This window comes from Tamandua tetradactyla, chromosome 24 (assembly GCF_023851605.1).
Source record: "Tamandua tetradactyla isolate mTamTet1 chromosome 24, mTamTet1.pri, whole genome shotgun sequence".
NCBI classification, from domain to species: domain Eukaryota; kingdom Metazoa; phylum Chordata; class Mammalia; order Pilosa; family Myrmecophagidae; genus Tamandua; species Tamandua tetradactyla.
In genome coordinates, this window is record NC_135350.1 from 8,840,132 (window position 1) to 8,852,755 (window position 12,624).

The 12,624-nt window shown below is 34.6% G+C and overlaps 1 protein-coding gene across 25 annotated transcripts in view; it reads right to left on the reverse strand.

Moving 5' to 3' along the window:
• ANK2 (ankyrin 2) overlaps positions 1-12,624 on the reverse strand; it is a 767,321-nt gene that overhangs the window by 67,032 nt on the left and 687,665 nt on the right. For 16 of the 25 annotated variants that reach the window (XM_077142501.1, XM_077142497.1, XM_077142499.1 and 13 more), the window contains one exon: positions 7,063-7,135. In XM_077142501.1, the coding sequence (XP_076998616.1) occupies positions 7,063-7,135 (73 nt within the window). Of the gene's footprint in view, positions 1-5,820; positions 5,875-7,062; positions 7,136-12,624 lie in introns of all 25 variants that reach the window. The other 9 variants (XM_077142481.1, XM_077142485.1, XM_077142502.1 and 6 more) reach the window with 1 other exon arrangement.

Below are 12,624 nucleotides of genomic sequence, written 5' to 3' on the forward strand. Positions count from 1 at the left end.
ATAGAAATGCTCTATACACCAATGTGCTGTGATGGAGGAAAAAATGTATCTGAGAGAAAGTGCTTTTGAAGAGGGTTTTGGAGAACTGAGCACACACTTTAAGCTCGATAACCAAAGTAAGGGAAAACAAAGGAATGTACTTCATTCCTACAGTTAAGTTACTGTTCAAATCTCATTCATTTAAATGAGAGTTATGATTTAAACCTCATTTATTTAAAAATTTTCAAAATCAACAGTAATTTATACAGATTCAGCATTAAACCTACAGAACAGGGCTCTGTCCTCAACATTTCATTCCTTCTTTGTATATATGAACCTAGGAATATATCAAAGAATTACTAGCTCTCCAGATTACTTTAAGCTAAATCTAGTATAAATTTCTTGAAGCTAAATATTGTGTAAATTAAAGAAGTTCCAATAAATAGCGATGTAATTCAGTCACCATTAGATTTTTATTTATTTTGAGTTAGGCTACATTGAGTAGTAATTAAAAGTTGATTCTTTAGAATCAGAGAGACCTGGGATCAAATTCCAGATCTACCAGTAATTAGCCAAGTATCCTCCCTAAACAAGAAAATGAAGATGATATCAATAATCCTCCTCATAGGGTAGCTATATGAATTAAATAAAATAACATATACATATTTAACAGTGCTAACATAATAGCAAGCTATTGTTTTTATTAATACAAAATGATCAAGGCGTTGACACACTGATGTCATATGAGCTGAATTTCATTTTCTGAATACTGCAAAAACACTTCTTGAAAAACCGTATACACTTTAAAGAAAGAAATATAATGTACTTAGTTTAAATATTTCATATACCTAAGAGCTCTAATGAAACTTAGGGTAAAGATTTTTTTTTTAAATTCGGGTCTTAAAATGGTTTTGCTCCCCTCTGCCCTTGTGGATATTCTTAAGTGTTCCCACACAAAGCAAGATGCAATGGTAATAAAAAAATCTAACAATAAAATGACAATATAGTAAAATACAAAATGTGTGATATTGGTCAACTTTAAGAACTAAAAGATTCAGAGGAGGAAACAAAGTCTATGGTAGGGGAGGGCTGGAAAAGGTTACCTTGAAGAAGAAATTGGAACTGGTCCTTTGTTTGGGCTTGATTTTGTAGGCAGAAATGATGGTATTTCAGGCAAGAGGCTAGAGTATATACAGGGTCATGGAGACCAGCACTAGCTGGTATCAATGGAAGAGTAATATGCATTGCTTATTTACAGAACACTAAGAATAACCTGTCAATGGTAAATGGTCATGTTCGATGACAAATGATAAAAAACATAGGAAGAAGGTTAGTGCCTGAACATAGGGACAAGATCAAAAGGCTTAAACGTTTTAATTATATGCTTTGGAGGACTTATTTTTACATTTTTATGTTCCACTATTTCCTCCCCTGTTTATAAACCTTTACATAGGCATACTTTTATGAATCAAGTAAGTCCCCCTCCGCCACAACCTTTGTTTATTCCTTAGAAAAATACATAATTTTTTAAGATCAAGTGTAAGAAAAGGTTTACAAATCACAGATGTGGTCTGGTTTGGGTATAAGTCTAAATTGTTATCAGAAAAAAAATGTAAGAGTTCTGTTAACATTTGGGAAGACTGAGTCTACCCTTATTTTATGATAACGTGAAGGAAATAGTTGAATGCAGGATCCGTAACATAACACAAACACAATACAAGCTGTACTTTATGGATCCCTTGAGCAAGAGGCCAAAAAGCTGAGTTAACACAAAAAAGGACTGCTTGAAGACACTCACATGCTCTCTCTCTTTCCTTCACTCTAACAGACTTCCCCCTGTCTAATCCCAAAGAAGCCAATATAATTGAGCTTTGTTTTCTAGCACCAACTTCCTTATTACACAGATAGGGTATCCTGTCCCTTCTCAAAGTCAATTTGCTTTTGCATTTCATATTGATGCTCCCAGTTTGTCAGTTCTCACCAGAGTCTCTTAGCAGCAAAAATAGTCAAAAGGAATAAATGCAACAAATTTCTTGGCTCTTGAAAGTTCTTAAAACTCCTTAATAAAACAGTGCTTACACTTCAAGCTTTCTTTCTTACTCCCCACTTCTTCCCTTTTAGTCTTCCCTTGGTATGGAAAAGAAGGTTTAGAATGGTGAAGGAAAAAAAAAAAAGAGAGAGAGAGAGAGAACAAAATAAAAAAGAAGAAAGTCTAGGCGGAATGGCTCAAAGTCTGCAGAAGCAGGTAGATTTTAAGTTTATTTTGTAGACCATGCAACTAAACTACGTGGACTTAGCCTGCCTCTCTCATGTGTATAGAATTTTCTTAGAAGATAGAAAGTAATCTGAACCATACATTTTTACTCAAATACATCATTTTTCTTATGACTCTAGTGACAAGTGAAGGCACAACTTAAAAATCTCTGATTGCACTGAGCCCATGAAATAGTGGATGTCCTTTACATTCCCCATCAACACTGCCTGCCCTTGGTGGTTGAAGCTACGTGTACCCAGAAAAATAAGTTGTTAAATCTAGCCCATTTTTATTGGTGTGGACTCATTGAAAGTAGGACCTTTTGAAGAGGCTGCTGCAGTTAGAGTCCCACCTCAGTCAGGGTGGGTCTTAACCCTCTTACTGGAGTCCTTTGTAAGAGAATGAAATTCAGACAGAGTGGGTGAAAAAGCCAGGACAGGTAAGAAACTGAAATCAGTGACACCCAGAAGAGAAGGGAGAGACCAGCAGACACCACCATATGCCTTGCCATGTGACAGAGGAGCGAAGGATCACTGGTAGCTGGTCTTTGGGATAACAGTATCACCTTGATGATGCCTTGATTTGGGTATTTCTTGGCCTCAAAACTGAGCAAACAAATTCCCATTGTGTATGATGAAGGCCAAAGTAGTCTAGGAAACTAAACCACTGTCTAAGCAGCTGCTGCATAAAACATCCCCTCCTAGGTTCAGTGTTATTCAAAGTGAGTTTCAGAGCCACTGATGGTTGCCTTAGGTACAAATCCTGACTGTCTCAATGTCTCAGAGAGAAATGGTCAGATCCTAACACAACACAGAAATCAGCTGAGAAGATGCCTATGTGGAGACTAATTTTGCTGGTGCTATCTCTCCCAGGAAACTTGTATAGTAAGTAGTGCACATCTACAGTGTAAGTTGGAAAGTATAAATGCCTGCAGAAATAAGTGTGCTATCCTAAAACTTCTCTCCCAGGAAACTTGTATACTAAGTAGTGCACATCTACAGTGTAAGATGGAAAGTATAAATGCCTGCAGAAATAAGTGGAAAATGAAAAGCCAGGTTGGGGGGAAAAAATAACAAAACAAAATTGCCCAAGTTCCCTAATTTAGGAAAATTCTGCATGCAACTCAAAGCTTTAAACATTTTGAATGTGTCCAAATAATAAGACGATAGGACAACCATTTCTTATGTCACATCCATGGCCAGCCCATCACCTTGTCTTTGGATGCTCATCCCCTCTCATCTTTCTTGCTTGCTAGGCCCTCCACCTTCAACTTCCCCTCATTTATCAGCTCTTTCCCACGCACAGATAAAGTATCCACGTCCCCGCTATCTTTGAACTCCTCTTCCTTTCACAGTCAAACCTATTAAGCAAATACTTCCTAATTTGGGCAATCAATCAGTGGCCAAGATGTGGTTTTTCTCTTTGAAAATCTACCCTACTTAGGTTCTCTGATGTTAATCTATCCTGGTCTTCCTCCTATGTCGCTGAGTCCTTCTTTTCAGTCTCCATGCTGTCTACACGTTGACCTTTCATCTGACTTCGCTTCTTGACACATTATGTGTTGTTACAACTTCAAAGGCAGTCTATATACTGAGTATGTATAAATCTGTACCCAAACTGCACTGTCTCCAGACGCTCTAAGGGAAGATTCTATTCCTTGCCTCTTTCAGCTTCTTGTGGCTCCAGACATTCCTTGCTTTGAGGCAGTATAATGACAATATCTATCTATCTTCAATGGCCTTCTCCCCTCTGTCTCTTTGCCTTCTTCTATTATAAGGACATCTGTGATTGTGATTGGATTTAGGTCCCACCCTAATTCAAAGTGATCTCATCTTGAGATCCTTAGCTTAATTACATATGCAAAGACACTTTTTCCAAATAAGGTCACAGTTACAGACTCCAGAGGACATATCTTTTGGGGGGCCATTATTCCACCCACTACAAAGAGCCTGTCTATTTCCATGCATCAGTTTAACTGAATGACTGGATTACTTTGCCACTCTGTGTATTTATCTCGCATTTTCCTATCTCAGGAACTTTCCCTAGTGTTCTTTCTCCACTCTCTGGAACTTGCACCACCCTTCTATTAATCTCTCAGCAAATCTATGATCTCTCTCTCTCCCCTTGATCTCCCCAGCAGATATAGGAAGCTAACGTCATAGTGCCTTTAGGGTTCTTTTAATTTATATATTCTCTCTCCTAAATGTATGTTTCTTGAAGGCATGTTTACCTTTGTTTCCCCCGTGCTAGCAGTTATAGTTTACTATACACAATAATATCACATTCACTATCTGATGATTGGATTTATGAGTGAGTAATTCTGACTGTTTTACTGTAGCAAGTTAGCCTGAAAGGATATCCATACTTGGCTTGAATACTCTTCCAAGTAGTGACATGATTCTTAAAATAGTAGATACTATACAGAAGCAGGGATTGGGGAATACGTTCCAAACACCTGTGGATGCTTTGTGCCCACAGAGATGATGGCAGGTTGCATGAAACATTTTAACCTCACAAACTACTAATGGCTTGGAAATGTTGATCAGCTAAATCTCCTTAGGCAAATTCTTTGCATAAAAAAAGCTACTTCACAATACTTAAATTATGTCATATATAAAAACTATTCAACTTGAATTTCCTTCTGGGAATAAAAATATTCAAATGTTTTTCTAAAAATAGAAAACATCTTTTTTCACCACAAGAGACTGTCATGATCATTAGCCCAATTCTTCTCAAATCAAAATTTCCTTTCACTAATAACTTTTGGTAAGTTATTTAATAAATATTCACAGATTGTTACAGTCAGATCTTATTTTATGTAATGGGCAGGTCAGAGAAGCTGCTGAGTAAAAGTGGAATTTCTATACACCCCAAAAATATTTTAAATATATTAGCTAATGAAATTCCTTAACAACTATTTTGTAAGCAAAATTACTATCTAATTTATCTTATTTATAAAGTTATATTTTCATGCATTGGACTTGCTTAAAGTACACGTTGGAACCTTCGCACTAGACAGAAGGTTGTATATTATTCATTTCTCTCCCCTTTAAGTCAAAGGTCACTCAAATAATTTTTAAAGATTAATTTTTCTCTATTCTTAACCACATTTGAAAGTCACTTTTTCACTATTAAATTTTTTTACCACACCTAAACTATATCTTCATTCAAGAATGATAATGTAAATTGCATTCATTTCAGGTAGTCTAAGTCATTAGCTTGTTCATGCTAGTTAAGAAACAACTATGCAAAGAATTATTTTTCTCTGAATTTAAACAAATAAGAGATGCCAGCTTTTGGCAAAATACTTTTATAATGTTCACTAGATAATTATATCAAAAAAATCTCTAATAATTTTTCTAAAATCATTAACAGTATAAACAATGAATGGCTTTGTTTCCCAGTTAATAAAATCCACACACTCAAATGCACACATACACAATTTCAGCAAATTACACATGCTATTTCAAAAGAAACAGATTAGTATTAGGCACACCGATTTAAATATTAAGCACGCTGCCTCTATCAGGTAAAGAAAAATAGGAAGCAAAGAAAAGCTCTCTTCCAACAATTTCCTCTTATAGTACCTGAATCACTAAGGGCGTCTCCATCAATAAACTGGTGACCACACTGTTTAAAAGCTGTTCAACATACAAGTGAGGATAAGAAGGATGATCCCAAAAGACAAAATATGATGTGCACATAGAAATACTGAAAATTAATTGGCAAATACTGGGACAGAATGAAAAATTAATATAACAGAAAAACATGAGCTGCTGGCTTTAGAAATACCCTTTAATTTATTCATAATAATACTCTGATCTGATCTTCGCTTATTCCTGACATAAGTTCTCATACAAGCTGAGCTAACACAATGCCTATTACCAATAGGTAATTTTAAAAACTTGGTTACAAGTAAGGACATCTCAATGTAAAGTTTTACTTATGATTATATCTTGAAGCACCTAAAGAAATACCTTTTAATATCTCTCATAAAGGCAACCAGAATTGGGTCTAGTACCATATTTTATGGCAATAACTTTTCAAACACATACATTTGCAAAATATATCTTTATGGCACTAATTTTGCTGCACTATTGAATCTTGACTGTATATTTTAATGTTGCTTTCATTATTTTTTTGTTCAAATGGAATAGTGCATAGAAATTCAAAATAAACAAAGAAAATTCAATGACTCTACTTGAAGTAGAGGTAGGGAGCCAGAAATCCTGCTGGGTGGAGTCCCTTGTGCTCCTTCTAGACAAACAGCTTCTCAGAACTTTGTTTGAATCTATTGCTTTAAATAATTTCTATCAGACTAAAATTATATAGACCAGATTTTCTGACTTAGAGAATCAAATTATTTTAATGAATTTGTACCACTATGTTGTCTTTTAACCTTTTCTAAAATCCTTTTCCTCTGCAGAGATTTCTTGATACGCCTTTAATAGAATAAACTTCAAAGTCTCTTTATGGCATTTTAATAAAAACATACTTCAACAAAGCTAAAACACAAATTAATAACAATTGTATTACAGCTAGATATTCTAACAGATGGCCAATTTCCAGTTGCCTTTTTGTCCCCCTGCTTTTCCAGCAACTGAGACATTCAAGATAATATCAGGAGAAAAATATACTAATTGGAATTCCCGGGATCACCCCCCAAAATGGCAAAAGTAAACGTACTGAAACAAAGGTGAAGGAGAGTGACTGTAAGGTGAAGATGCTGTCCCCCACGTCACCTCACCAGCTTGGCCCCTGGACAAGGGACAGTTTGTCTTGTGTAAGAACGTGACAGATGCCAGCGGAAATTTACGTAAAACTCTTACCCTCTTCATCAGACACATCAAGCACCTCGGTCATCGTCTCAGGAACATTTAGCTTGTGTTTTTCAGTGATGGTCTAGAAACACAAAATCATTAATGCTCAAGTGAAGAACAAAACAGAACAAGAGCTCAAAAGACTTTCCGAGGAGGCCACACTCAACACCAGCAGCAAGCTCTGGGCACCCAACAGTCCGTCTTTTGTGCGTGGAAGCCTATTCTCGCCCTTCCCGTCAACTGCGCTCTTTCCGAAGACAAATGAGCACTTACTCCAGCGAAATTACACAGGAGAAAGTTCATGATTTTGAATTCCCATTGGCAAGCCATATTCCGTAGCAATGACATTTATAGGAAGTCAAATTGAGAATGCAGAACAATGGTTGAGGGCCTCCCTAACACGAATTAAGTAATATCTCCCAAAAGCTTTTTTAAAGAGAAGCAATGAACATACGTAATTTATTAAAAGTTTCTTTTCTTGGAAAAGACACTGTAAGCGATGTGAAAGACAAAGCATTTGGGCAGAATATGTGATTCCATTCTTCTGAGATTAGAAGGATTACCAGTGCGGAGTCAATCTTTACCATATTGCACTGGCCTACAATTCTGGCTTGTTGATTATTTGTCTCCCACAATAGCACCATAGAGTTGTCAAGTTCACGGACTTCCATTCCTGATATACAGGTGAAGGTTAAGAGATGAGGCTCCGGAATTCAGCTGCCTGGGTTCAAACTCTAACTTCATTGCTATTTGCTGTGAGACCTTTAGACAAGTTCCCTAACTCTGTGCCTCTATAAAACAGGGATAATAACTGAATGTTGTCAGATTGTTACGAAGATTAAATGAAATTATATCTGTTAGAGCTCTTAGAACAGTGTTTGGCATATTTTAGTAACCCAAAATATTAGTTAACATAATGTATTATTATTATAATTCCATGTTATGCTCATCTTAAAAATGAAGAACTTTTCAATGTTTTAGACATTCATGTACTCAAGAAGTTTTCTGAGTGTCTACCACACGCCAGACACTGGGGATACCACAGTGATAAAAAAGATAAAAATCCAAGTCTAATGACTTTAAATAGCACCTAAAAACTGTGGACTCTCAAATTCACATCTCCAGCGTTTGCACTGAGAGCTTATTAATTGCATCCACTGGCATGATTACGGGAACACTGTGGAGCATTAAAAAACTTAATCCTCTGAGACAAGAATAAAATCTTCTACCAATAATAGGTTGTCCTGGTTTTGAAACTTTGTTACATATGTATTACAGATTTACTTGAATTGATAGAATTTGTTTCTTTCCAAAAACAATAAAAAACTTCAAATATATTTCAAGGATGATCATGATGAATAAATATGCAACTATGTGATGATATTGTGAATTATTGATTATATATGTAGAATGGAATGATCATATGTTAAGAATGTTTGTGTTTCTTTCTTGTCATACATATTTTTTTAATTTAAAAATTAAAAATTTAAATATATATATATTTCAAGGAAATTTATATGGTTATATATGTAAACATGCCTGTGTGTTAAGACGGACAGATGAAATCATTATGTGACGTTATGTAAGCCTTTTGGTAGCTCCCAATTTCTTCAGAACAGAACTAAAGAAACTGGCTCAGAGACTCCTAGTGGCCTCGGAAGGAGAAGTAAGGCCCTCCTCTCAACACTCGTTGAACTACCTTTGTTTACTTGACACGCCATTTTCTTTCATTCCTCTGAGTTTTTCCACATATTCTTTTCTATGCCAGAAAACTTCTTTCTCTTCTTTTCTTGGCTCATACTAAGTATAATTTCCTTGGAAAAACCCTCCCGATTGTCCCCAAAGAGTTTATTTGTTTAGCTGCATTTATCTGCTGCTCTGTGTTCCTCCAGCCTCTCATGCATCACGTCATACACAACAGTATCTACTTCTCTGCCTCCCACTGGAGCGTGAGTCATGTAAGGGTAAGACCGTGTCTGCAGAACCTGAAACATACTGGGTGCTTCTTGATGTATATTGAATAAGCTGATATAAAATTATGCAAAACATATATTTTACACTATATAATGACTAAATAGATTTTCCTATGTACAGAATCACAGTAAAAAGAACAGGAAGAAATCAAGAAAGCATTGTGTGATCCAGATGAAAGGACAGCCAAAGACTAAGGTAATTAATTAAGCCTGCATGCACGTTACATGGGATGTTTAAATAATCCCACAGGGTCTTATTCACTGAAAATAAGTAAAACCCTGTAAGCAAGACAAAGGCATCCATCTAATAAGGATTTGGTGAATAGTAGGTAGTCAATAAATATTTGTGGAATGGATGAACTTAAATAGACTATTAAAATAGGCCATTTGGTTATATTTGTACTATAGATTTTAATTTACAAATTTCATGCAGATAAATTATAACCTATATCTTATAATCAGTTATTTTTAACTGTGACCGCATTTTAGAATCATTACAGGGATTTAAAGATATACTGTTTGAGTTTCTGTGTGATTTTTTCGTAAACCTAAAACATCTCTAAATTATAAATGACTTAATTCCAATTACATCCAAATCCCTGGGGATGAAGCCCAGCTATAGGTATGTTTTTTAAAAAAGTTCCTCAGGTGGGTCTATTGTGACAGTTGATTTGCAACAAATTTTTCCATATTAGGGAAAGTGCATAAATTGTAGAAAAATAATAAAATTTAAAATATGGCCTAGCAGAAACCCCTACTAATTTTATTCAACTTTTTTGAAAATTAAAAAAATATATATATCTAAGTACAATAAAGTGATTTAGTAATGTGCAGTCATGTCTAGTGTATTACGCTATACCAGAAAGTCCAGTTTTGCAAAAACGTTCTAAAGTTACTTACCCTTCATCTAAAACATTCCCACAAGAGTATGCTTCTCTGTTTGAAAATAATTGATACAAATGATTTTGAAATGATTAAGATTTACACGGTTTCTATTTTAGATGTTGATAATAGATGTTTATTTTCTTTAACCTTCTGAGAGTGGAAATAATTTTACTTTTTAAATTGGATACTATCAGAAATGTTATCAATAAATATACGTGACAGCAGCAAAAGTAACACAATAGTGTTATGCAAGTGCATTTAACAGTAATAGAAAACAAGAATATAATTAATTAAGTATGGGTATCCTTTCTGCCCTAGAATCTAAAATTCTAGGAGCTACAACATAAAAAGCTAAAATGAGTAGTATCCTGTGCAGAAGCTTAAGAGTACATAAATATATCAGATAATATGGCAAAAACAAATAGAGTATGATCGATGGAAGGAAGACTGAATAATGAGTTTTTAATATTTATTCATTTATTTATAAGGGAAAGACACAAAAAGTAAAACATGAGTCCTCAGCATGTTGCTTTATAAATGGTGACTAATACCTGGTTTGTTCTGTGCATAAGAAGCAGTGTGCTTAACTACCTCTACTTAGCCAACCCCCAGGCCACCCATTTCTTTAGTACCATATACTCAACAAGCCCCACATCATGATGGATCATCTTGGCTAGTATGCCAGCTTCTAACGCCTACACACTTCGGCTACCACTGGCTGAGTTATTAGCTAAACATGTTTTTGTTCCCCAAACTGTTTATTCCAATGTACAAATTAATGCAATTCTTGTTATTAAAATAGATGTATAAGTAATATTTTTTTCTATAAAAGTGAAGTGAAATGCTTTGGAAAGTCCTAACAAAGTGAGCCACCAAAAATAACGACTGCTTAATTAGGTTTTGTTGAGACAACTATAACAGATTGGAAAATATATGTCAAAGTATTAAAAGGGTTCTGTTCCAGTAAAGTGTTTTTAAGATACTGTATAGGCAATATAAATTTTATAAACATATAGATTTTATAGGATATATGCACACATGCAATATAGTATGTATTATTGATGTGCAACATATTTATAGTTAATATTTATCCCAACATGTAGTCAATGGACCTACATTCAAAGGAAAGATCTAGGCTCCACTTCAAAGACGGCAAATTACTTTACATGTGTTTACTGCATTGCCATTTTTATGCTTCCCCATTCTAACTGACTTACAGCATCAGATAAATTTTAGGGCTTTGAACATTAACATTTCCTTAAATTTTAGTAATATAATTCACCTATGCTTAAATAATATAGATATACTTCTCTTTTTAATTTAGTAATTTATTCAGAAACATGGTCTATATATCATCACTGTATGCAACATGAAATATGGGTACTTGAAAATTATGCAAACAATAAAAATAATTGATGATAGCTGATCAATAAGTAGAGGGATGAGTCATATCTCACAGTTTTTTCAAAGTAAACAGGAGATTGAATGTGTTGGTTTCTGCTGCCAGAAATGTGTCCTTACCACTCTGATGTCCATTCCAGCAAATACACAGTGATTGTCATACCCCAGAGAATGCTAAACTGTCTCATATTCCCTGCTGGGTTGTGCAAAGTAAAGTTAGAAAGCAAAGGTTAAGGAAACAAACCACAATTCCAAAATGTCTCAGAAATTTCTGCATCAGTGACCTTTCCTTTACAAACTGCTGCCTTACTCTTCTTTCTTACACAATGAGTTTATTCATACTTTGGGATAAAGAACTCTGGAAGAAGGAATAGCAAAGGAAACTTTTCTTATTAAGGAGAACCACATGACTGCTCAAATAGCACAGCAGATGAATCCAATTGATATCAAATTAGTATGTTTGTTGTGCGGCTGTACTTCAATTATTAAATTTAAATGGTAATTACACTAAACTTAATTTTATTAATTTTACATGTTATTAAATTGCCTCTTACTATTTGCTCTCATTAATTGTAGTTCCAAATTACTTTTAGTGGACTTTCAGATTTTAGAAAATAATGCTGAATTTGAAGCTTTCACAACAACCAATAAAGAGCACTATTTAAATGTTTTTTTCTTAAAAAGATGAAAATATTTATTTTCCAATAATTTTGTTCAACTATTTTTGGCAATTTAGTATGAAGCAAAGCCAAGATCAGTTTTGGCAGAGTGGTAAAAACATGAGCTTGGGAATAGAAAATCTAAATGAGAATCCTAGATCTGTCCATATTTACTGGAATATTTGTAACTACTAAATATTAACTATTATTTTTAATATCAGTAATAAGTATAATCACTCTGTGGAACAGGAATGATTGATAATCTCTTATTAAAGAGAGGAAGTGTAAAATAAGAAGGCTCACACGATAGCTAAGAATATGTACATATTTCCAATCCTTATCCCAAATTCTACTTCATGAAACAATAAAACCCACAATTCTAAGAGAACCCAATTCTAAGAGAAGCAGAAGACGTGCATGAAAACATGTGCTCACTAAAACTATCCATTTAGATAAACATATCAATTGCTTAGTTAATGTGGACAATGATTCCTTATTATCGCAATCAAAAACAGAGATGCTAAGTTTCATATTTGTTTATTGGCTTTTCACCTGGAATGCTAAGTTCAGTGGTCTTTGTCGGCCCAAAGCTCAACTGGGCAGTGTAGAGAATAAGTTACCAGGAAAGAATAAAAGCTTACAGAGGCTTCTAA